This window comes from Panulirus ornatus, chromosome 22 (genome assembly GCF_036320965.1).
Source record: "Panulirus ornatus isolate Po-2019 chromosome 22, ASM3632096v1, whole genome shotgun sequence".
In the NCBI taxonomy this organism is placed as follows: domain Eukaryota; kingdom Metazoa; phylum Arthropoda; class Malacostraca; order Decapoda; family Palinuridae; genus Panulirus; species Panulirus ornatus.
This window is the reverse complement of record NC_092245.1, coordinates 10,609,546-10,637,126: the sequence shown is the minus strand read 5'-3', so window position 1 is coordinate 10,637,126 and position 27,581 is coordinate 10,609,546. Positions and strand designations below refer to the sequence as shown.

Below are 27,581 nucleotides of genomic sequence, written 5' to 3'. Positions count from 1 at the left end.
CCTCATAACTGGTTCCTGTTGTTATCTCAAAGTTTGATATCCACTTCTCAGACAAGTGTGATGCGCGTGAGTCTTGAATTGCTGCCATGGGAGAGACTCAGGAGGCTCGCGAGATGGTTTTCAGAACTGATCCCTTTTTCTTTTAGATTGTGATTTCAGAAGGGCGGTTATTGTCCGGTTCAACTCTACAGTCCAACATTTTGAAGTGATCGTCGTGCGTATGGGTCGTTATCTGATTCATAGTAGCTGGTAGTGGCTAGGCATTGACACGAAGGATACGTTAGTGTCGGTGACCGTAAAATGAATAAAAAATGTAGCTTGCTCTTGGCTGTTCTTTGTCTGATTGATTGATGACCACACCACATGGTTATCTGTCAAAGCTATTGTTGTTTATGTCCATATGTTGGGTGGTAGTGACCAGTGCTCAGGTGTTGGGTAAGAAGAGGCTGTACAACGCCTAAGACACGTTGTTGGTTGTATGGGCTGAGAGGACTGGCCAGACTTTGCACTGATATAACCGTATCACTTCCCCGGGCCTCTGCGTCGTACCACCCGCCCTCCAGGCACCAGTGTAAGACTTTCCTATCAGAATGTAACTAGTGTTAGGGTAACCTCTCAGCGTGAAGGTAATTACGTTCGATGATTTAAGCTATCTTGAGTCTGGGTCAACCTCGTCGTCTCCGTTAAGTCACAGTGGAGGTCAAGTCAGTTATGTATGCAAGAGTTTGTGCTCCTGCTCTGCCGTGTGAGTTATGGGATATATATGTATACGCAGCATGAGGCGTCCACTGGCAACAGTATGTCCCAGACTGGTGCAAAATTACGGACCACTTCCTGCAGCCACCAGTGGCATTGTGTCCCAGATTTAGAAGGCGCGTTACGTATTCACGGACCGCCCGGGGTCGAGTCTGCATAGGTTCGAATCTTGGTTGTGGCAGTCGGCCTGCAGTCAATTCCAGCTGTTCATTTTCCTCTGGGAGCTGGTCGATAGATTGGTTACCTGGCTTAATCTAGTGTGTGTGTATATATATAGAGAGAGAGTTAATGAGATGGCCTTGAGAAGAGCTTTCAGTAAGTCGTGCCGTCTCAGCTAACATAATAAAGTGACGCAATGGGAAGTACCCAAACAAAGCTCTTGAAGTTATCATCACGTTTAGAGATTCCATGGTATTGTGACGATACCTGGATACAAGCTCAAGAAAAACCTGCCAGCTCCTCCTCCTCTCTCTCTTCTCTCTCTCTCTCTCTCTCTCTCTCTCTCTCTCTCTCTCTCTCTCTCTCTCTCTCTCTCTCTCTCTCTCTCTCTCTCTCTCTCTCTCTCTCTCTCTCTCTCTCTCACACACACACACACAATGCAAATGCGTACATCTCATGGTATACATTCATACCTCCTTATCATGTTTCCAGCCATCATTTCATCACACGACCTAACATTACACTGCGCCTGCCTTCTCTTCCACCCAAATTCAAGAACATCTCACGTTCTCTCCCATCCCAGAAGTTCCACTCCCTTTTCCACTCTCTTTTCCATCATAACCTTCCCGCCTCTTGTGACCATCTCACTCTCTTGTTTTCCCTTTGCCAGTCTTCCTCCTTCAGCTTCCGTCACACTCCCTTCTCCTTCCACATGCCTCATCTCACACCACCTCGCCACCCACCACCACACTTCCTCTCATAACGTAGATTCTTGTCACAGGAAGTTGTTGATTTATTGTCACTGGTGGGCTCCGGGCTCACTGTGTTAGCGCACCCCGAAAAGGGTTGTTGTTTATTGGAGTAGAGGAGTGGGGAGGGAAGTTTGGAGGCACGTAGTTGGTGGGCACGGAAGTTTGGAGGCTCGTGGTTGGTGGGAAGGGAAGGTTGGAGGCTCGTAGTTTGTGGGGAAGGAAGGGGGAGGCACGTAGTTGATGAGGAGGGAAGGGAGAGTGATCTGTGGGAATTGAGTATTAATAATAAAGGTGGAAGAAGTGGTGGAGAGGGAGGGTAATATGTACACGATCAAGTCTTTTCTGGTTAGTTATTTTATAGAGACTGAGGCTTAACCAGGCCTCATGCCAGTCCCCGGCTGCACATGAGAACCAAATTGTGTGTGTGTGTGTGTGTGTGTGTGTGTGTGTGTGTGTGTGTGTGTGTGTGTGGGGCCGGGCTGGGCCGGGCCAGCCACGCCCCACACAAGGTGACTTTCATGGTATTGCTGCTGCAGGAGTGGACGCACCTCACCACTCTCGTCCTTCATTCTCCTTCAGGTGTACTGATGTATGTCTGCCTATTAGCCTCATATACTTATGAATGTCTGTTTCTCGTTTTCACTTTCAGAACTTAATTTGCTTGAAAATCTGAAGCTAGTGAGATGTTCACAGACATGATGTCCTTCATAGGGAAGTGGCTTGACAAAAAAAATAGGACAAGTATATTGGCGGTGCGAGTCCCGACGGACAAAAAATTTCATGCGCGATAACTTGAAGACTGAGACACTCATGTGGATGTTTACAGCATGGTGCCCTGTATGGAAGGTGGTCCATGCAACATTTTATATCCAAATGATTTGCTGAAGCCATGTAAGGAGTCACAGCAGGAACTTTACTCAGGATTGCAGGACTCGCGGGATTACTTGCCCACCACCGACCAACATCAACACCACCTCCCACCCTCCCACTACACCAGACCTCCACACTGAAAAAACTTTGCGAAAAATCTGGATGATCGTCAGTTGTTGGGTTGAGACTGGTGCAAAATTTGCGGTGTCTTGACGGGCTTCCCTGCTTCTTACTTTCGTGTGTAAGATATTTCCCAGCTGTGTGACGGAATACACAACCATCTGCCTCACGTAATGCTTAGCAACTTTGTAGATAAACGTCACTATTAACGTTACGGTGTGTGACGCTCTTCTCGGGCTCTTGGATACGACATTTTTTACGTTACAGAAAAATATTTCTACAGTATTTTACTAATTTACAGCCTTTTGTTAATTTCTAAATGGCTGCCGGCGATAGCAACACTTCATTTACTTGCAGTCTTTAGACTGGGAATGTTAAGTAGATAAAACAACAACTAACTCACGTAAGTGTTGGAGCCATGCAGGTAAACCTGAACTTTAGATGAGCGAAGTCTTTCTGTGACAGAGGGAGAACATGGGAAAGCCAGATAACAGGAGACATGATATTCTTTATCGAGCTAATCAGGTGGAAGACAGTAGTAGTATCTTAGATTTATATATATATATATATATATATATATATATATATATATATATATATATATATATATATATATATATATATATATATATATATATATATATATATATATATATATATATTGATGAAGGCAAGATAGTAAAGCAAAAGGTTCCTCCCCACCCACCACTCCCTACAGAACATCATCTGGCGGGTTATTTGCTAAGAAGGAACACTGTCCGTGTAGTGTAGTGTAGTGTAGTGTAGTGTAGTGTAGTGTAGTGTAGTGTAGTGTAGAGGTAGAGCATACTGACGTGTACATTTTTTTTGGAAAGGGTGACTGGAAGATGTAGTCATAGATTATATCAACCGCCGGATACAGCGGAGCAGAAGGGTTTGATCTGTTCCTTTACAAACAAAAAAAAAGTGATAGAAATACATGCATGTTGTCATTCTTCAGAAGTGTGATTAGGTGATAACTGATACCATTAAAGCATTTGACCGGCCTAGGTTCAGACCTAGGAGTGTTGGTCATTGCTGTGACTGTATGTGGTCGAGTATTTTGCTCAGTGTCGTTTAATTCTCTTTGTGTAGGAAACGTTGTCCCGCGTTTTTGTGTTGCATTTCCTTCCCTTTAACCTCGGTTCTGGTTATATTTTCTGTGTCCAACGTGAACAGATCATCATGAAGTATGTTGTTATCGAAATTATTTAGTATTTTGAAAACTTTTTGTTAGATTTCCTCTGAGTCTGCATTTTAGCCAAAGAAACTCGATTTCTAAGCCTTTCTTCAAAATGGTTATTTCTGGACGGATTTTTTTTTGTGTATGTGTGTGTGTGTGTGTGTGTGTGTGTGTGTGTGTGTGTGTGTGTGTGTGTGTTCAAGAATTTTTCTTCATGATAAAGACTGATAACAGATGTGAACCGCACACTCTACATGTGGTCTGGCAGGCCGTCAATACAAGGCACGTATTGTAACTTTAGTTTTCGGGTTTACATTTTTAGCTGCTGAACCAAATATTACGTTTGTTTGATCATATCCAGCTATATACTAATCACTGATAATTGTGGGAAGGTCTTTATTAATTTGTACTCCTGATAATGATACTTGTGCTTGTAATGATGGCTTACCAAACTTTTGATTGAAAGTTGATCCCTATAACTGTGCACTTATGGTTTAGTTAGTTGTTGAGGTGATTCCTTAGTGAGGTAGTTACTGATACATATTGATCAGTGATGGGAGATACATAGTCAACGATTATCCTGTTTACGGTAAAGGAAGTCAGGAACTCCCACACAAACATTAGACATTTACAGTACATCATTGTGTGGATGGCAGCAATGTTTTCTCCCTGATATATCTCTAGTCTCCATGTGTAGCTCACAAGGTCACACTGTCAAGTACGTCTTGTCTCCAGGTACTGTTGGTTTGGTTTGCAACATAGCAACATATGTTAGTGTAGTCCCTTATCACATTCCAGAATGACTGGTCTCTGATGATCCAGGGTTGGACACGCGCCTGAGGGAGTCATCTAGCCACATAAGGTTGTCCTTGGTGTTCCAGGGGAGTGTGGGTGCTTGAGGTCGTCCATAGGTTGGCACTTGCCGCATGGATCCTTCATGATAGGTAAGGAGAGTGTAGGTGACCCAAGGTCGTCTGGGCGTCTGGAGAACACTTCGATAGTACTCATTGATGCGTTGTGGTTGGCATGTTCCAGCAAACTCGCAATGGTGATCAAAGGGTTGGCTTAAGGTACTGTTGTGGAATGTTAATTGGTTCACAGAGATGGATTTAATGATTCTCCTTTGCAAGGAGAGATGGTCCATGGTGGGCAACCGCCTCAAGGGATGCGCATGTTCGAAGCAAGTGGTCCTTGATATTGCAGTCGTGAACAGGTTCCATCGAGACTCACTTGTGCCAGGTAAGGTGGCTTTTATTGGTCGGGGTTGGGTAGATGCCTATGAAAGACACATGGGGAGGTGTGGGGTTGTACTTAGCAGGATATGTGCCTGTCACCTGCACGGGGGTATGTTGCTCCTCGAGGGTTCAGCTGTATGTATGTACTGGAGAGAGTGGTGTGGTCAAGGTCAGTAGGCACGTCAGTCAGACATTAAGTGTTACTACACTTACTGGTTCGCTCATGGCTCTAGATTTTTTCCCAACACGTGTTGAGCATCTCGTCCTCAGTCTTCGTTTTTCTCTTTTATATTATGGAGATCAGTTGAAGTCGTTTGTATTTGTATCGTGTGCTAATAAGGTGTTGCACATGATTAAGTTTTGTAACCCTTGTTATGTTCTTCTGAAGTTTATTGTTTCTTAGGAAGTTATGGGCCTCATACAAAGAACAAAGCTTAGCAGATATTCTGCGCACCGGCCCATAGATGCCCTTGCAAAAGTAACGTCGTTATGTATATATTTGTCTCATTTGTTTAAGTATCCCAACAGTGGTTGAAGCATCAGAAGGATGTATCTCTCATGGGCAATGTTAGGCTCGTAATTTGTCACACGACGATGCTGTACCTTGCCCTTCCCTCCCATAACCTGCTCCTCTCTCACTTATCCTGTGATGGCGCGAGTGACCCACCGGAGCCACGCCCATACGCTTCATGACCCACCGGAGCCACGCCCATACGCTTCATGACCCACCGGAGCCACGCCCATACGCTTCATGACCCACACCTTCTCCACACATTATACCTGGTGAAGACCAACCTAATGCCCAAGGTCAGGGCAGTCCTGCGCCATGTGTGCTGCTGTTGCTACGTCTACCTCCTCCTGCACGGTGGTGTTCAGGTCTCCTGTGAGTTTTCTTGTGTTGTGACATATTCCCCAGCAACGGCTTCTTGAGATGTGCCATGCTGTGCAGCAGCAGTGTCTTGATGTGTGTCCTACTGTTCACTGGTTAACGTATTGTTCTGCACCTGCACCTTGAGGTATACCATATTGTTCTACACCTGCACCTTGAGGTATACCATATTGTTCTACACCTGCACCTTGAGGTATACCATATTGTTCTACACCTGCACCTTGAGGTATACCATATTGTTCTACACCTGCACCTTGAGGTATACCATATTGTTCTACACCTGCACCTTGAGGTATACCATATTGTTGTACGCCTGCACCTTGAGGTATTGTATGATATGTTTTTCAGCATTAAGACCGTAAGATGCTCATCGTGATTCTGGAAGACAACCTGAGTTGTGCCACACTAGTCAGAAGCTGTCTCATAATGTGTCCAGAATTTGACTTCGTACTTGGCTAAGTTATGTTAGTCACTTCAGCTCCTCGAGATGGACCACACTGGTGACAGTGGATCTCTCCGCTGGTGTAAGCCAGGCCTGGGTGTATAGGTTAAGCGGTAATGCGCATTGTAAAATGAAAATGTTGGCAGATCTTGGTAAGCATTTGTAATGTGTATCATCAAGTTGTTAAAGATTCATAAATTGTAAACATGTACTCTCTGGTTACAGCACACAGGAAGTGTAGTTGGTTGTATGAAGGTTAACTTGGTTGATGTAGGAATAATGCCAGATGTATGATAATGCCAGAATAATCATATGAATGATGGCAGTGCCCTGTCGTCACTAGCACCGTCATCCGTCGTCCCATCTGTTAGTGTGCACACAATAACCGGACATCACGCGAGGAGCAGCTACTGTTACCCGTGTGATGGACACCCTCGTGTTTTATTGAAAACCCTAAAGCCACCTCCGTCAGTAGATATGCCAGCAGAGGCACTGCTGGTGTAGTGAACAGATCCTCTTGTATTGGTCGTCCAGTCGTCAGGTAGGGCTGTCTGCCATCGCTTTTGACGTTGATGTTTGAGTGACGTCATTACCATATAGGTCATCATTCATGACGTCAGCCTGAGTGATGACGTTACAGACTAGGGCTTCGTGAGACTGGGAAGGGAAGGCAGAGATGGCAGGGTCGGGGTGAGGGCTGGGGAGGTAGGGCGGAGCTACTCCGAGGTTTATTGCTCCCCAGGACCTTTGTCTCGGCTGTCACATTCCTGTCGGGCAGAGGATGTTGTTCCCTGGTGGTGGTGTCAATGACTGGGGTCACGGAAGGTCACCAGATTCGGCGATGGGATGTGAACGACCAGCAGGCCCGGCTACAAGCCACGCTCCCTCGTTCTCTTGTGAATATAGAGGCCTCCATCTCTAGCCCACGGAGGCATAAGTGCGATAATGATAAACACCAGGAAGTTCAAAACTGTTTACTGACTCGTATCACAGACTCACCTTCAGCTAGAAGCACATCAGTTTCTCCTGCAGCCACATCTCACCGCCTCCCATCTTCTCACAAGAAGGTTAGGTCGTCAAGCTTCTCAACTCACTGTTGGACGATAGGCTAACCTGGAACACAAACACTTGAGTAAGTACGTCATCGACTTCCGTGCTTTACTGATTAATGATGTTGACCATGAGCCTCGCATGTGTCTACCCAGGTTCGAATCCTGGGCACAGTAGTCGACCCACAACCAACGAAGCTGTTCACCTTTTACAAGAGTCTTGTGTACCTTCATGATGTTCTTGATGAGCTCACACTCCTACTGATTATCCTATCAATTTTACACGGCTGTTATGTTATTATTATTATTATTATTATTATTATCATTATTATTATTATTATTATTATTATTATTATTATTATTATTATTAATATTATTATTATTATTATTATTACTTGATTGACTAATTATAGGGAGAGATTGGATGAGTGTAGAATGCCATTTTTTTCGTTTGTTCCCACGCTACGCTTCTGAAACGGCAAAGGAAGCTAGGCATAGAGTTATTATTATTATTATTATTATTATCATTATTATTATTATTATTATCATTATTATTATCATTATTATTATCATATTTGTTTGTTTGTTTGTCAGGTAAGGTGTTGAATCGTGGCAGATGGCAGCAGGAAAGCCCCAGGTAACACTGGTATCGTCCCTACGTCAGTTAAGGCAGCTCTGCACAGCAGCAGGAACACTCCAGGTAACACTGACGGTATATCTACACCGAGAATAATGAGGTTCTGTTACAGTGTAGCAGGTGGTTTGTTGTGTTGTTCGTAGTTAGTGTGTGTATGTACGAGGTATGGTAGTGCAAAAGGTATGCTGGATTAATCATGATATACGTACGTATATAGATATGGTCTACCGAACGAGTCATGGGTATATATGGAGGTATGGCTATGTGTATATATACGAGGGTATGGTAGTAGGAATATGCACAAAGATATATGGTGGTGTGTATGACCTGCTGGACGAGTCATTAGTGCGCAGACGTGCACAGTTTGATGGTGCTGACGAGAGAATCAGATATTGAGTGGAAGGAATAAGTTGGTCCGTGATATGTCCGTAGTGCATATAGGAACGGTCGTACAGAGGTCTCTATTGGGTCCTTACAAGTCCCCTGTGGTAGGAGCGGCCTCGGTCACGTTTCAGTTTTGCCGCACAATGTGACAACTGTTGTCTGCTCCTCAGTTTCCCTCGAGTCTGTCCTGGCTGTTGCTGAGTCAAACTGGAACCATCTCAGTGTTTCCGGTGCAAGTGGTTTACCGTAAGATAAGGCAGGTCTGCCGGCTGTAGGTTTATGCGTTTTACATTTTGAATCGTTGTGGTAGCCATTATATTTATCTTGATGAAGCCGAGATGCGAAATGAGGTAAACGTGAGGAGGTGAAGCTGAGAATTGTCAGACGTTTAAGCCAAGCTGGGGATGAATTGCAGGCGAGGGTCAGGCTGACAGGACTGAACCAGCCAAACACGAGGACACTGCCATAATGATAGGTGGAAACTGTAAACCGTTGTCGTTTGAGCTTTATCCCGTGAGAGAATATCATCGATATTAATGATTTGAATTACCGTCGTTGCCTTGTGTTGAGAACAGTGAGTGTGTAAGTATGACGAATATTTAAGCCTTTGTGTAGGTTGAGGATTCCTCCTAAGATGTGTGTATGCTGGAGGTGCCATACCAGTAGGACATGAGCTAACAGATGGTGCTCGTTTGGTCTGATAGGATTGGAATTACCTGTTGATTTATGCCTTGCGTTAAAATCTCTGGAGATGAGAGTTGGTTCAGGGTGGATGCAGTCTGGCAGGTACATCATACTAAACTTCCTTGCTTGTGATGTTAGTTGGAAACGCGAGCTGATTTTTTTTTTTTATATAATACTTAGGAGTTAAAGATTTAAGATTATACCAAACAAAAGATGGTAATTTGAATTTTGCTGAGCTTGCAGGGAGCCTGACTACACATTACACCTGTGATTCTGTTGGAAATTTATGGTCATGCGGTATCTCTGGGGAAGCAATGGCCCAGCTGAGAATTGAGCACAGTATATGTAAGTGATTAAGCCAGTGTTCACATAACAGTCCAGGGAAGTTGGTCAACACGGATCATGAGGAGGGATAATACCAGTTCTCTGTGATTGGAAGTTGAGGGAGGGGAGGGTGTGCTTGCACTGGGGTGCTCACTCCTCGCTGCGTAGTGTCCTCACTCACCTTCTGATGCTGGGACACCCAGCTCATGGTACTACGACACTCGACTCCTGCTGCTGAGACACTCAGCTTCTGATATTGAGTCACTGACTTGTCTCTCTCCTTCGGGGATTCTTTGTTGCCTCATGTGAAATATTCTGACTCACAGGACTCCCCTCACCCCCCCCCCGTACACACACACACACACACACACACACACACACACACACACACACAAACACACACACTGTATATTTCAATATATTTCCTAATTCGTAATGCTTTATGTAAGAAGTAAGGTGGGAACACAAGTGCTGAGACACACCAAGGAACCTGGGCTGCTGCTAGATCACCAGACGCCATCCTTATGTACCTGCAGTTCAGGTTAGTGAGGAAGTAACCTAACCACCTCATTATGGACCTTCACTGTACATGGCCAGGGTAGTATGGGGGGGTAACCTAACCACCTGCGGATAACTGAAGAACAGATAACACAAACTTAAAGGAAAAACTTACTTGGCTTCTCGTTCTGTTCCTTCATGTGGAAAGTGATACATGAAGGAAGGTCCCCAGCCACCTGCTCCCGCCCCTCTTAGTTGGTTTCTACGACACGCAGGTAATATATGGTCGTCGGAGGAACACTGGATCTTCCAGATCGTCAGCAGGAAGAGGTCCGTCTGTTGAGTCTGTGTCTGTTGTTAGTTTGTAGATATATGTGAGGTCGGTCTTATGGCACTCAAGTTGGGTGAGAAAGGCAGTTGGTTGAGCATTGTACGTGTGGTTGCTGGATGATGAGGCATTTTGGATGTAGGATGATATAAGCATTGTGTCATGAACAAAGAAAGAGAGGGAAAGCTGTGTTCACCATGCTGGGTCATGGTAGGGCGGTGCCTCAGGCTCCCTGCCTCCCGTCAGGAGTCTCTTCCTTCTACCATGTACACCAGACTTTACTCCCACACTTTACTCCGTAGGTGGAGGCAGTATCATCCCCCACATCCCTGGCGTTCCTCTTCCCTCCTACAAATCCACCCGTTGGACTTTGTGTACATATTTCCGATATTAAAGTGGAGAGTTAATTGATCGTGAGGGGAGGGTGATTATTGGTTGTATTTTTGATATATATATATATATATATATATATATATATATATATATATATATATATATATATATATATATATATATGCATACATATGTACCTGAGCCACATACCTCTGCGTCCAGGATTCGAACCCCAGCGCGCTTGACCCCGGGCTGCTCGTGAATGTATCCCAGGCAGCAACTCTTCATCACAGGAGTCTTCTCTGAACACACTGATTTTACAGAAGTGAATGACGTAATGCTGGAGGATGTGACGTAAGTTTGTCGGCATAGATCTTTGTGGCAGTGTGTATTGTGGTATAATGGCCCGCGTTACCAGGGTGAGGACAGGTAAGTCTCGTGGCCCGCGCGCTGCTCGGCACAGCAGCAGACCCCGGCTGACACAAGGTACTGGAAGCTCCCCGTGTTACCAGTGTTCTTCCACACAGCCCCTTAACATTCTCTCTCTCTCTCTCTCTCTCTCTCTCTCTCTCTCTCTCTCTCTCTCTCTCTCTCTCTCTCTCTCTCTCTCTCTCTCTCTCTCTCTCTCTCTCTCTCCACCATCGCCCTTTCCCTGACCCACCGTGTAAGAACCTTTCACCGGACCTCACAGCGTTCCTTCTGCCTTCTGACGAGCGCCTAGGGCGGCCACCTCACCTGTCCACTCTTCTTTATCTCTGGCCCGCACTGCCGTCAGCTCTCTCGCCACCTGCCCTCTCACTCACTGTCACCAGCCTGCTCAGTCTTCTCACCAATCCCTCTCACCAGCTTTCACCTTCACCCTCACCATCCTTCTCGCCCATCCTCACACTTGCTTTCATCAGCCATCTCACCTAACGTCACCTGCCCTCTCACCACATCTCACAAGCTCTCCCCCTCCCCAGCGCCTCACATCAGTAGCACTAGCACAGCGGACACAACCGCAGCCGCTGTGGACCCTGTGACCCAGGCTCCGGGGCGACTGGCCGCTGTGGTTCTTGTGACCCAGGCTCCGGGGCGACCGGCCGCTGTGGTTAGGCGAACCGTCCGCTCTCCCCTCGCCACACATCACACGTCGTGGTCTCATGTGTTTTTTACATGTAACGTCTCTGGCAGTCGTTTCGTGTCCTCTACATCTTTCATTATGTTGTGGCAGGGAGGGTACGCCTCTCTCTGGGAGCCATGACTCCATCACAAAAGCACAGTATTTAGTGGTTCTTGGGGCGTGTCAGCCACGTCCAGAGCCACTGTAGATGGTAGTTCAAGTAGTGTGTGTGTGAGGCGGGCACGTACTTCCTCCAGGTACTCTAGTTAGGTGTCACTCTCGCCAAGAGTGTGGCTTAGGGGGTCTCCCAGTAGCCTCTCTCCCGAACCCGTAGCTGTGCCACCACTTCACTGGAAAGCGACGTGACAAGAGACAGTCCTGTGATTCCAGTATAGGCGGTGCCCGGCCGCTTCAAGGTGAGTGAGTGGAAGCAGCCGACAGGTGAGAGGGACAGTGTAGCACTGTTGACTCCATCGTGACTGACCAGTTCACCCTTGGTTCTCCCTCTTGATGATATGTATGTAAGGCATCATGATGGTGAGGGCTGTAGTAATACAGGTGTTACTGGTGTTGACAGCCTTTGTCGTGGTTTAGGTACTACTGGTGTTACTGGTGACTTTGTTGGTGTTGCTGCAGTGTGGATATTGCTGGCCTTACTGATGGGGTTGTCGGAGGTATTGTTGGTGCTGCATTATGACTTGGTGGTGAGTGTGGTGGTGTTAGAAGAGGTTCCGAGGGAGAATGAGGGATGCAAGTGGACGCCATCTAGAGGAGTGTTGGTGGGGGATAATGTGATACCCCATTGTATCTGTTGATACAAGTTATATGTATTTAGGTTTGGCACAACTACACACGGTCACCCCTCCCACCCACCAGTCATCGTGAGACACTCGTGTGGAAAACATTATAGTTTTGTCTGTTACTTTCCTTAATGATGAGGTAAGATTAGTTTCCTAGACAATCGCAAGGAAACGAAAAAAGTAAGATATCGGTAGCCCAGGAGAGCCAGTCCCTCGATGTCTTGATTTACCTTTATCATATGTGCCTCCCTCCCTCCCCTGCTGCCCCATCCATCCTCCTGCCTCCTCCCCTGCCACCGGTAACCCGCCGGGTAACATTGCTTTTGAGTGAAGTTACTTGACCACTGGTGTTGGTGAAACTAACGCTGAGTTTTAGAGAACTCCTCCATCCTGACATCGTCCGACCGAACAAGGAGCTTCATAGTTGTAGCTATTAACTTCATCGGCCTCCCGGGAGGCGTGACCAACTCGGGTGCTGCTGCCTGTTTCTGTAACGTTGATTCTTTACTCTCTGTAGAGCCTCACGGTGCTCGGTGTTAACCCTGCTCCTAGCTGCCTTCTCAGGTGGGCAACCAAAGTGGTGATACGTACCATAATTTGTTTATAAATTATGTGAATATTTTTCAGTTTATTTCTTCTTATGTCAACTTCAGAATCCTTCTCACAAGTAAATTCTTGTAACAGATCTCTTGTCTCACCGAAATTATGCTAACCTGGCCTTGCTGTTGTGTCCTGTGTCATAACGCCGTACATTAGCATGTTGAGGAATGCTGACGTTGTTCTCGGTCGTTTGTGTTATGTCATGGGTTTGACTATTGTCTGGGTCGTAAGTTTAGTATTATCAGCAAATATATGCTCAAATATGGTTCGGGTCATTCTGACAAGCTAGTTACATAAATTAGGAATAATAACAGCGGCACAGATACCTTTCCTTCTGAACAGTGAAAGACCACATCTTACAGTCACATGTGTACTGAGGTCCTGTTTCCCCTACAGTAATATTACCGTACGCTGAAATTATGTTTATAATCTTATTGTCTTGCTTCTTATTTCCCAGAAATATGACAAGTTTACTTAATACAATGTTACGCTACTTTTAATTTACAAGTAATCGTTTTTTTGAAATACATGAGACGCCAAACAAATCGCAGTACGGGTATTTGCATGACTCTCCCGCCAAAAATAGACCGAACAGCTGGTATTCTCTCCATCACCCTGACCAAAAATAGCCCAACGACATCTTTCTTGTTTATTCTCTTCCAGTTTCTTGCATTTACTGGTATTTTCTACTTCATATTGCCCACATCAGATAAACTACAGTAATGGACGTTAGAGACAGTTATGAATTTGTTTACTGGTAGTAACTAGTAAATATTTTCATGTCTGAAGCTAAACGTTGCTCCTCGCCCTTCCATCATGCACGGCTTTCATCCTAACGAAACTATTCCCCATGTATAGGTCGACCCCTTTATTGTTTTGCATTAAGAAATTGGTCTTAAAAACTTGCACTATATACGAGTACATACGGTAAATGTAGACTCTATTTTTTTTTTTTTTGATTGGTGTTATAGATCCTAATCACAGAAAAGAGATCGTCTTAAGAGTGGGTATAGTTATGGTCTCGCACGTTGACCTAGTGGAATGATATAGTTTGGCGGTTCTGTAGTCTTCCCCCCAGAAGCTGGGTGAAGGAACCAGTACACCGGTGGTTCTGTAGTCTCCCCTAGAAGCTAGGGTGAAAGAATCATGAACGTGTTAGTCAGAAGAGGTAGCAGAGAGCCACTAAGGAAGACAGAAAAGTCTTCTAGCTTAGGTCAAGAAAGTCATTCCCAACACATGTACTGTACAGAGAGGGAAGCCATCGGTCTACCAGAGACAAGATCATGTAGCTGAGGATGCTTTATGCTTGTCTCTGGAAATATGGATCACACACACACACACACACACACACACACACACACACACACACACACACACACACACACACTTGTGAGGAATGAACTGAAGTTGGAGACACAAGAGTTGTCCTTGAAGGATCCTGATGATTGCTCTCGATTGGGACGACAGTAAGCGTATGTTGTCCTTTCCTTACTTGATAGCAAGCAGAAGGAACATGAGTGATGTGTATTGTACACACGTTGTCACCACCATGATTCCAACACCGGGTCATACCAACCCCTGCATGTACCATCCCCTCCATATGACACACTGTACATACCAGCCATGCCACAGATATCTCGCCCTCGCCCTCCCCACACCATTACATATCCACGGTTTACGGCCTTTCACCCTTACCAGTAAGGTCAGTTCCCCTCCTGCAGGTGTGGGTCCTGACGTCATGGGTAAAAGGACTTGTTCTAGGAAGTAAAGGACATAATGGTTGTGGGCAGCTGGGTGAGGAAGGGCAAGTAGGGGGCTCTGTAGGGGCGCCGTGGGACGGCGGTAGAGGAGATTTGATTGATATTTGCCACAAAAGCTGTGAATTTATTGAGCACGATTACCCGTGCTATGGGTTGTTTCCTGGTATGGAATTATGTGCTTGGTTAGACATGTGGAATGGTATAGAAGGCAAAGATACAATACTCAAATATTTGGCATAAAACATCCGTGTGGATGAATTTCTTACACATATTTCCTAATGTATGATAAGAAGTATCTCTGACGTCATTGAACTACATGTCATATGTAGGATGGGTAAACTCCCAGCCCAACCAGAGTCATGCACAGTCATCAAGGTAGACGTCTACAGATGTTGTTGTTGTAGGTTGTAGGTTGCTTATATTGACCCCAGGACCACTTTCTGTGAAACGCTCCTGGTGTTATCCTTTCTATGGGTTCTTGCAGCCTTAGTCTGCGCTACTTCCGGTAGCAGGGAAATGTAGACTCCATCTGAATGAGAAGTTCTTTGAAAAGACGTCAGCCTCAGTGATACAGCCTCGCGTAAGGTGACGTTTCACTTAAGATGTAATCTTTTACTGGCGAGGCCCACTAACACTTAAACCGTACCTGATTTTCCTTACACTTGAGAATGTGACACGAGTCACGAAACTTCGTGTTAGTTTACTGTATTGTTACGAAGAATTACACTTCGGGCGGGTCTATACTTGAGTTTGTTTGTACCCCGCTATGGACTTGGACCAGGTTATTGGTAATTTACCTGAGCAGTGTTAGATAATCGTTAGACGAGTTGAGAACATCATCAAGAATGCTGAATTACCAGTCATGTTCAGTGAGACGAGAGAGGATGTCCTGCCTAGATACACACACACACACACACACTTGTTCCAGTCATAGGTGATAGTGTGTATGTCCCTCCTGCAGTCACCTGGCCATGGCTCGGCCTGACCACCCAGGGGAGCAAGTGTGGAAGCGCTTGCGAGATCATGTTACACTTGAAGTACAATGATACCGAGGTTCACTTGCTGATGGGCAGCTGCAGGTGTGACAGTAGTGACAATTTTGTTATTGTGATTTATCGTACTGGTGTGGGTAAGAGATCAGGCTGTGTGTGCATGTTGCTCATTCCTGGTACATTCTGGCCACTCATGTATATGGACTGATTGTCTGCTGAGTTACGAAGTTCTGGGTAATTTCCCATTTGTGCTGTATAGGGAGGGAATTCTACATTGTGTGTGTGTGTGTGTGTGTGTGTGTGTGTGTGTGTGTGTGTGTGTGTGTGTGTGTGTGTGTGTGTGTGTGTGTAGTACGCCAGACTTGCCTCCACCGACTAGCTTTCTCCTTTCCATCAGAGGAAGAGGTAAGGAAGTCATCCATCAGTATGTGTGGTATGGGATGTAGGATGGGTGGGGTATAATACAGTCTTGGACTCACATCAGCGTCTCAACACTGGAAAAATAACTGCGAGAAAAGACAGTTGAAGTCTCAGGATGTTGAACCTTTGGAAATGGTGAATATTTGTTTGTTGTGCATGTGATTATAGTGTACACGACCTGGTGATGAGAGCCTTCATGTTGCTGATGACAGTGATTGATGCTGATGAGGCAGATGGTCACCAGGATACTCTGGGATGGGAACTGATGATGAATGTTGATGATCCGGCCAGTCGTGTGGTGGCCGTACTATGGTGTATTGTTCCCGACATACATCTTACTACCGTATGAATAGTTAGGTAAATGTTATAATGAGTTTTATCGTGGTTAAAATGACTGGTCGCATCAAAAAAATCTCCAATAATTTACCTTGACAGTCAATTGTTAATGTGTGTGTACGTATTTACTGACGTAACGACTGTGATGGCGTTTAAAAAAGACAGATAGATATTATATAAGGTCGTGCACAGGAGTGTACAAATTAAGATATCATAAGGTTCTCTAGTTTAGAATAAATGTCGGTAACATGAAGCGTAAAAGTGAAGACATCCAGTCTTCACGAGTCGGTCTTCTCAAGCATTGTGGATAAGGAGAGACAGTGAACACAGCGGGCAGACTGCACCAGGGTTACTCAAACATCTTGTGAAAGTTTCATCATCAGTTGGTTTAAGGGAATGTAAAGCCCGGGGCCACAGTCCCTCCCTCACAGCTCCAATGCTCCAATGTCATACATGGGACTCTTTGGCTTCATTGCGAGATGTTTACATGAAAATTATTGTCAAGAATGATAGGCCTTTATCATAGGATGATAACAATAATAGGCCTTTATCATAGGATAATAACAATGATAGGCCCTTATCATGGGATGATAACAATGATAGGCCCTGATCATGGGATGATAACTGATAGGCCCTCATCATGGGATGATAATAATGATAGGCCCTTATCATGGGATGATAACAGTGGTAGGCTGTTATCATGGGATGATAACAATGGTAGGCTCATATCATGGGATGATAACAATGGTAGGCTCTTATCATGGGATGATAACAATATATTGTCTTATATTATTAGGAAACTAAGCTTAAGAATAACAGATCATTACTGGATAAAACAGGTCCGGACTACAGCTGATAGAATTTATCTAACAGTAAGATGTTTTGATGATGGTATGCCAAAAGAAGCCATTCCCTTCCATGACTAACCTCATGACGACACTAGCACAATGTTTGACCTTCCATCAGTAATGTGGGAGGGAAGGACATGCTGTAAGTCAGGAGGAGCGAGGAGTGGTGTGGATGGTGACCCAAGGGCTGGAGTGTTCTGCTGGTGGGCAGTACAGTCGGAGCTGGACACTCCCTTCACCCACTGCCCTTGACGACTAGCTTCCCCACTGCCCTTCCCACCAGCTTTCTCCGCTGTAGTAATCCTTTATATCATTAGAATATCCAGTGCCCTTTTTAGTGCCCCTTCCTCACCACCACCACCACTCAGACGACCTTCCCAACATCCCCGCACCTCATTCATTAAGTCTTTGTCTCTCACCACCGCCGCCACCTTGTTACCCTTGCCAGGATCCTTCATTGTCCTTACCTTCCCTCCACTGTTCATGTCAGTGCCCCGGTGGTCGTGCCACCTTGGCTCAGTGCCCCGGTGGTCGTGCCCCAGTGGTCAGTGCCCCGGTGGTCGTGCCCCAGTGGTCAGTGCCCCGGTGGTCGTGCCCCTGTGGTCAGTGCCCCGGTGGTCGTGCCCCAGTGGTCAGTGCCCCGATGGTCGTGCCCCAGTGGTCAGTGCCCCGGTGGTCGTGCCCCAGTGGTCAGTGCCCCGGTGGTCGTGCCCCAGTGGTCAGTGCCCCGGTAGTCATGCCCCAGTGGTCAGTGCCCCCAGTGGTCGTGCCCCAGTGGTCGTGCCATGTGACTGCACCAGGACTCAGACAGTGTAGCCAACGTTACCGAGGCTGTGGTGCCTCACAGCGGCCACTGTCCCGACCACCTGGGCCACACTGCCCGCCACACTCCCGCCCTTGACCGATTTACCTGATTGCCAGGCTTTTGTGAGCGGCCATGACGCGCGCGCGCGTCTACGTGTACATGAATATGTACGTGTTTACGAATATATATGTATGTGTGTGTGTGTGTGTGTGTGTGTGTGTGTGTGTGTTGGGCAAGGTGTTATTGATATCCTTATAATTATATCATCAGGTGAACGGTAGGTACACATGGCCCTGGGGCTTCTCCACTGCCGGGGTAGTGATGGCAGGATTATTGGTCAGACACAGTTATAGTTTATCCTCCACACCGACGACGCATCGACTCCATCTTGACTATTTAGTTTTTGCTGCGTGATATGCATGACCAGCTGCAGCAGCTGTGCTGGCCACAACCTCAGGACAGAACAATTTTTGTTCCACTGTATCGTCGTTATGAATGCACTCAGATTTATCGCTGACGTTACTCACGGTAAGATAGAGGCGTCGCTGCACGGCAGAGGTGAACACCGTGCGACTCGTCGTCCACAGATACAGTGCTGGAAGCTGTCCCTGGTGAGGTGGGATACATCATGAACGAGGCACAGCCAGCCATGTCACCTGCTACATCATCCATCAGCCAAGTTGTCTGCCATACAGACCTTGTAGTTTACCACGTTGCCGTCAGCCAACACATCGCTCCTGCCATATCACCTGCCGTCAGCCACTCGTGACTTGAACCATGCCAGCCGTGTCAGGTATACAGGCCGGTCTGTTGCCACAGTCCCGTGTATTTCTCTCAGCCACAAGTATCACGACCACGTCGACGACATAGTGCCTCTCCAAACTCAGTCATCATCATCATCATCATCATCATCATCATCATCATCATCATCATCATCATCATCATCAACCTCGTGATCATCATTAGTTTCCTCAGTCACACCATCCCACCAAACACACTCACTCTCTGGTCATACTCCCTCACCCACCACAAGCCCCACCAACCACGTAAACTGTCATCAACAGAACAGCAACAGTCGACCAAACCCTTTTCCTCCTCCTCCTCAACAGTGACTTGCTTGTCAGCCTCATCCAGCTTCGTGCGCCACACCAGATTAGGCCCCATCCCCCCATCAGCCTTACCAGTGTGTGCCCCATCCCCCCATCAGCCTTACCAGTGTGTGCCCCATCCCCCCATCAGCCTTACCAGTGTGTGCCCCATCCCCCCATAACAACTTTGCCTGTGTGGGCTCCATCCTCCCTGTTAGCCTGATCAGCACCCTGGCACCCCACACTCACTCTGGCACCCTCCACATTCATACTCAAGTCCTCCCTTCCAACCAACGGTAGTCATCAGATATTCACTGGCTGGCTGTGACCCTTGACCCAGTCATGCTGCATGTATGACCTCTGGGGTGTTGCCCCAACCAAAACCTTCAAGTGTAAGTTGCCTCCTGTTACCCAAACGTGTCCAGTCTGCTGTAACTTTTCTGCTTTACTGAGTAAGACTTGTGGTAGTTATGATGTGTACTGAGACAAGCACAGCTGTAGGATCTTTTGTTATGATGGTTGTTGAAATGACCCAGAGTTGTATGTACAGTATGTACATGTGCATGGTCACGTGCGTACCCATGCACTAGGGTGTTCACACACACACACACACACACACACACACACACATTCAAGTACATACTTCGTTTTCCTCAGGTATGCCTAATGGCTATATTACTGTAATGTCATACTGTCAGTAAATGTTTGTCTAAAATATGTTCGCCTGGTGATGTGTACATGAGAGTACAGCCGGTAGTGATGTGTACATGAGAGTACAGCCGGTAGTGATGTGTACATGAGAGTACAGCCGGTAGTGATGTGTACATGAGGTACAGCCGGTAGTGATGTGTACATGAGGGTACAGCCGGTAGTGATGTGTACATGAGAGTACAGCCGGTAGTGATGTGGACATGAGAGTACAGCCGGTAGTGATGTGTACATGAGGGTACAGCCGGTAGTGATGTGTACATGAGAGTACAGCCGGTAGTGATGTGTACATAAGGATACAGCCGGTAGTGATGTGTACTTAAGGGTACAGCCGGTAGTGATGTGTATATGAGGGTACAGCCGGTAGTGATGTGTACATAAGGGTACAGCCGGTAGTGATGTGTACATAAGGGTACAGCCGGTAGTGATGTGTATTTGAGGGTACAGCCGGTAGTGATGTGTACATAAGGGTACAGCCGGTAGTGATGTGTACATGAGGGTACATCCGGTAGTGATGTGTACATAAGGGTACAGCCGGTAGTGATGTGTACATAAGGGTACAGCCGGTAGTGATGTGTACATGAGGGTACAGCCGGTAGTGATGTGTACATAAGGGTACAGCCGGTAGTGATGTGTACATGAGGGTACATCCGGTAGTGATGTGTACATAAGGGTACAGCCGGTAGTGATGTGTACATGAGGGTACAGCCGGTAGTGATGTGTACATAAGGGTACAGCCGGTAGTGATGTGTACATGAGGGTACAGCCGGTAGTGATGTGTACATGAGAGTACAGCCGGTAGTGATGTGTACATGAGAGTACAGCCGGTAGTGATGTACATGAGAGTACAGCCGGTAGTGATGTGTACATGAGGGTACAGCCGGTAGTGATGTGTACATGAGGGTACAGCCGGTAGTGATGTGTACATGAGGGTACAGCCGGTAGTGATGTGTATATGAGAGTACAGCCGGTAGTGATGTGTACATGAGAGTACAGCCGGTAGTGATGTGTACATAAGGGTACAGCCGGTAGTGATGTGTATATGAGAGTACAGCCGGTAGTGATGTGTACATGAGGGTACAGCCGGTAGTGATGTGTACATAAGGGTACAGCCGGTAGTGATGTGTACATGAGAGTACAGCCGGTAGTGATGTGTACATAAGGGTACAGCCGGTAGTGATGTGTACATGAGGGTACAGCCGGTAGTGATGTGTACATGAGAGTACAGCCGGTAGTGATGTGTACATGAGGGTACAGCCGGTAGTGATGTGTACATAAGGGCACAGCCGGTAGTGATGTGTACATAAGGGTACAGCCGGTAGTGATGTGTACATGAGGGTACAGCCGGTAGTGATGTGTACATGAGAGTACAGCTGGTAGTGATGTGTACATGAGGATACAGCCGGTAGTGATGTGTACATAAGGGTACAGCCGGTAGTGATGTGTACATAAGGGTACAGCCGGTAGTGATGTGTACATGAGGGTACAGCCGGTAGTGATGTGTACATGAGGGTACAGCCGGTAGTGATGTGTACATGAGGGTACAGCCGGTAGTGATGTGTACATGAGGGTACAGCCGGTAGTGATGTGTACATAAGGGTACAGCCGGTAGTGATGTGTACATAAGGGTACAGCCGGTAGTGATGTGTACATAAGGGTACAGCCGGTAGTGATGAGGTGAACCTGGAAGTGGTAGCAGTAGCCGGCCAATGTGTCGTCGCTCGCTACAAGAACATAGTGTGGCACACGGCAGTATTTCCTGAGCTGTTGCTGGCATGATAGGAAAACACTGCTTAACGTCACTAACCGTAGCGCTTCCAGTCTTATCTGTACCCCGTCATCTTACTTCTCCCACACACGTATCGCCATATCTTCGGCAAGAAGCTATATAGAGAGCACCATTTTCGCCACCGTCACCTGTCGCTTGACATCCCTTGTCCCCGAGTTCCAGGTTCGGCACCACAATCACATGGAACCCATCCCAGGTGGTACAGACTGCCACAAGAACAGCCCAGTCCCTACCACAGGGTAGCAGACTTCATATTAGTGTGACCATGTGCCTGTGTTAGAGAAAGTGAACTGGTATCGTTGTCATTCTCGTGCAACGTGTAACGTTACTCAGGTCTATAATATGATTATAAAAGAAAGAAATTAATTACTTTAAAAGAGAAAGACTTTGTTGACTCTATGTTTAATATTTTGATGATGCAGGTGGGCAAGATGCCGGGTCTGGTGCTGGTGTTGTGCAGTCACACGATAATAGCGAGGAGAGTCTTTATTTTGTAGTTGATATTTATGCAGATGAGAAGATCATGTATCCTCTCACTATATGAAATGATTATAGAATAGAATCATGTTTACATATTGTATCGCCAGTTTACTGAACAGATTATATCAAATATATTTTTCCGCAGTTTGTTGTGAAAAAGACGTATTATCATTTAATGAGCATGTGTTTGTTTGGACGTTGTCCGTCAGTGTTTCAGGCTCTCCTCTGATGAATGTTAGATCATTAACACGTTTTGAGATGAGGCGGAGCCGGGAACCAGTATGTTAGGTCTCATGGACTGATAAAATACTGGTGCTTCTCGTAGAAAATTTAGTGTTTAGTTCTTGAATTATGACGAGGTCATGTTTCATCGCATTTTAGTTACGTAATACCTGGCACACCATGCACAACACCTTAGCAGATAACCATAACCTTGACCATAGAGGAAATTTACTTTATTCAGTGTTGAAGCTGATGATGGGGCATTGTGTTGTGGCGCTCATCCTTTTACTTCAGCTTCAAGCCCCAGTAACCGTTACAACTCCCTCACCAGCCCCAGCACTGGTGCCTCACCGACCCGCCTCCCTGCCAATGCTTGGAACACTTCTGTTTTCCAGGAATTTCCTTCAAAGAAATTGTCTCACCAGGATCTGCTCCCAGAGGTCGAGCCACGAGCTCTGCTCCTGGGGCAGGCATGGAACAATTCTAGTTTCAGTCAGTAACCTTAGGTAAAACTGAATCATTTCTGTAATATTGTCATTCTGGTTAGATGCTTTATCTTACAACTCGTTCACCTCTCTGTTCAGGTCAACATTAAATGTCCAGGTGGCACGGAAAATATACATAATGAGAGTGTATGTTTGTCATCTGAGAATTATCAGTTAACACCTGAAGATTTTGAAATGTTGCTTATAACTCGAGGTTGACGGCCTTCATAACCCTGGCAGATGGTAGGTCTAAAACTCAGCTATCCAGCCAACCATCAGTAGAGTAAGATATTGAGCACAATTGTCTCACTGGTTGACGGCTGCAGGTGTTCTAGTTGAGTGAGTCTTTTATATGGTAAGCCGGCCCAACTCAGGCTTCTCTTAGCTTTCGTGTGCCCACGCGGCCAAGGTCAGTAAACCTTCCCAGAACTTGTGTGTGTTCTCGATGCTAGACACACACATAAAATTTCATTCTTGATCCAAGAGACATGTGGTGTTGAAGGCTTCACATCCTCTTGTGCAGGTCTCTAGCCACACCGGGACCTCTGTAGGCTGTGTAAAGATCACAGCGTCAGACCAAGTCAGTGACCGGCCATTTGCCGACTCATGGGCCACTCAGACCCCCATCCGCCATCCACCGTAATACCTGGTCCGTTGGTATACTGAAAGATTCCAAAGCAAAGTCATAACCCTCATTACTTGATTTGTGACCAGGGAAAAATCTCATGTGTTTGCAGTGTTTCATATCACTTCAGGTATCTTATCACATGCCAGAAACTTTGTTTGATCACACATAACTCTAGAATTATGTATATCCTAATAATGCTTCAGTAACGCGCATTCTTAATTAAGGTCAGTATAGACTACAGTGAGCATCTGTTGGAAGTGACTGAGACTTTACGAAGTTCCAAGTTCAGGTGACAAATTTATTTCATCAAATGGTCAGGGGAGTGAGCCTTAAGTTGGTAGTCTCAGATCCAAGCCTGCAAGAGATGGAGATGGTCATGTACTGTGCTGGTGATGTGAGCATTGTAACACCCTGGTTGATGCTACATTCATAGGAGACGCCTGTCTCCTCCAAAATATTGATAACTAGGCTCTCTGACCCTGAGGAGGAATCGTACCCTTTCTGCACTTGACGGCAGATTAAACATCTTTTAGATTTAATTACTTACCCAGTAATACATCAGATTCTGGCTGCATTTTTCATTTTCAACCTAACCATAATTTTTCGTCCCCTTGGGAGACATTGTATAGCTGTGATAATTGGTGGGTGAGTGGCCATCCTGGCCACACTAGCAGGTAACAAGAGTCCCTCATCTGGTAGGTCAGCATGATAGATCCAATGGCTCTTATATTACTTTATATTTGACACAAATTATTTATGAATTCATTACGTAAATTCAGCGTTAGCTGTTGGTCCAGCCCGGAGACGCCAGAGTCGTCTTCAGCAAGCGAACGCTTCCCCTGCCCAAAATCTTCTCTCGTTTGTTTATTTTCATCAGGTGTCAAGTTGGCTCTTACCAAACCAACTTCCTGTGCAGTTGTGTACCGCCAGCCAGTCGAATTGCAAGTCTCGCCTAATAAGGCCCGTCCTCGAAGATGAGACCTCCACTGATATCAACTTGCTACTGACTTGTTTTAAGCCTCGAAATTATAAGGAAATCATTGTCGTCAGTGAATCTTAGAATTAGCGACATCTCCTCCGACTGACATTTTCTACACAGAGAAGTCGCTGGTCGAGACTCCTCTTGTGTTTATGTTGTAAAGTTTGATTGTGTAACACTTACAAGACGAACAGTTCCCCCCAGTGGATGAACCTTAAGCTTCTGTTGCTGTTGTTTTTTATCATCGATTTCCTATTGTCAACAAATAGTCCAGTGCACACCCTTATGCTGCCCCTCAGCACTACCCTCCTCCACGTCACATATCTGCTCCATATTCTCTTACTCGACCTGCGTCTGGTCTGTCATACGTACCTCCTTGAACTCAGATACAGATAGGATGTTTCAGTTGTGCAGATGCAACCTTAACGCTAGTAATACCTAGTTTGTTTATATATTCCTAGAACGCAGCACAAATTTTCCATTTCTTTTAATGGATCTGTAGCTACATCACTCACCACAATAAACTTACTTGGTATAATTGTACTACCATCAGTATCTTGCAAACCCTATGTGATACAGGTACTTGAGTCTGCCTTTATGGGCCTGGGAGTTCCCTTCACATGCAGAAAACTTTTCTCTTGAAGAGAGTTACCTTTAGTAAACAAAAGATTGATATCAGAGCCATGCAAGCCGTCAACTCTCCCAGTCTGACCTCGCTTGCCCAGCGTCGCAGTGTTAGTTCTTATTCCTTTTTCTGTTGATAGTTTTTCGATTTTTGTCAGAAGACTGGCTGTTAATGTGCCGCCTCCATTAGCTAAACAATGGCGTAAACCACGGCGTCAGTTGATTACTACGAGGGCGTTGGTGGCTTAAGCGTGAGCCGTTGTGATGACCTTACTTTCCGTACACTGGTAAACACTGGAACTCAACATTTTGTTATCTCGTCTTATAGCTTCTACCTGCCTCTGTGTAGGAGGTAGATATTTCGCTTCCCTCAAAACTGTTAGATTATATCTCCACTTGTCTCTTTATTTCTTCATGTCTTTAGTCCTTTGTATTTTATTTAAGACCTGGTTTTTTTCGGGACTTTTGCCCATGACTGGAACCATCGACGTAGATAGAGAAAAGAGATAGCATAACACAACAGAAAGAGGCAGACGGAGGAGACTGGCCTAGGTGTGGCCAAGTCTTATCCTGTCCGTGCATTATTCATGACATCAGAAATTTCCTCCCGCTGGGCCATACGCCATATAAAGTCGTATTAAACGACGCCTGAACGTTGTCATAAAGTGTAAGTTTACAGCCAGGTGCTCACTGGACATGCAAGTTACATACAAAGTCACTTCATCATCAGTGATACTTCAATCTAAAGCCATGGAGACCTTCACCTCACCATCATAACGTTGTTTATAGCATGGAGACCTTCACCTCACCATCATAACGTTGTTTATAGCTTTGATTATTTGGTCAGAGAGGATAGTGAAGGGGCAGATAGTCAGGAGTAGAGAGATAGTAGTATAAGTATTACAGTTATCTGCTGAAGTTTAACCGTACGTCAGTTAGAGGGACGTTATCACACATTCACTCTCTCCATTCTGTACACTTAACTTTGTCTCATACATATATATGAGTATATGCTGGTAGCCACAAGGACACTGAAAAACGAAGATGTGAGAGCTTTCGTGAGAATTCACGTCGTAAGAGATACAGAGGTAATGAACGAATGTAGGTTTTATCTCTTTATCCCTAAGGATGTGAACTACAACGAAAGGCCTTGGATCGTCGTGTGTTAATTTCCTTGGAGCCACCAGCATATTTCTGAATCATGTGTTCTTTTGTGGTTTATCTATCTATCTTATCTTATCTATCTATCTATCTGTCTATCTATCTATACATATTGCAAAGGATCACAATTTTGCGCGTGATCAAGTATATTCCTATAAGTCCACGATGAAGATGAAATACGATAAGTTCCCAAGTGCACTTTCGTGTAATAATCACATCACGGGAGATACAAGAAAGAAATATCAGGTGATATACATCGAAGAGACGTAGCGAGGACACCATTTGGTAAACAGTGATTGTTTTGGACAATCACTTGTGAGAGGAGGAGGAGGGAGAGGCCGTGGAGGAAGGGGTTACTAACCTGAGAGGAGCTCATGCTACCTTCAGTGGGTTTCCGGCGGCCGGCCACCTCGCCCACTGATGGTTTTTGTAGTGAAGGTGCGGCTCTCGCGAGGTCTTCCTGTGTGTGTGTGTGTGTGTGTGTGTGTGTGTGTGTGTGTGTGTGTGTGTGTGTGACCTAGGCCGCCCACCCTCCACACCTCGCTATCATCACACCCTGCACCTTAGCTCTGTTCTCCCCCCTTCTGCCGGTCGCCTTCCACCATACCCTCGACCTCCACTCACCTTCATGTTACAATCTACCTAACCCTCAATCACCACACACCTCCAGGTCTCCCTTCACCTTATCCTTAGGCTCCACGTACTTTCAGGTCACAATCTACCTTACCTTTGACCCCCATACTTTTGCAGGTCACCCTCCACCATACCCTCGACCTACACACGCCTCCAGGTCACCCTCCACCTCATTCTCAACCTCCACACGCCTCAAGGTTACCCTTCACCTTACCATTGACCCCCACACGTGTCCATGTGACTCTCAATATTATCCTGGCCTTCTGGCTACTTTTTTCCCCAGTATAATGTTAGACGTGGCGGCCTTCCTTGTGGGTCACCACCAGTACTGGGCCCCTCCACGCTGACCTCAGCCTCTCTCTTGCACTCCAGCTTCCAGGGGTCACTCTCACTCACCTCGTCGTCACACTGCACTCCTACTTCACCCTTTACACTTCCACCTTCCTCTGTCCTCCATCAC

The 27,581-nt window shown here is 46.0% G+C and overlaps 1 protein-coding gene across 2 annotated transcripts in view; it reads left to right on the top strand.

Moving 5' to 3' along the window:
- The window catches only part of LOC139756545 (ras-related protein Rab-24-like), a 369,051-nt gene that overhangs the window by 264,746 nt on the left and 76,724 nt on the right, over positions 1-27,581 (top strand). Inside the window, exon 4 of one of the 2 annotated variants that reach the window (XM_071676109.1) lies at positions 8,068-8,173. The exons of the other annotated variant lie outside the window; for it this stretch is intronic. Coding sequence (XP_071532210.1) covers positions 8,090-8,173 — 84 coding nt within the window. The 5' untranslated portion in view covers positions 8,068-8,089. The remainder of the gene's footprint in view (positions 1-8,067; positions 8,174-27,581) is intronic. 2 annotated transcript variants of the gene reach the window in all.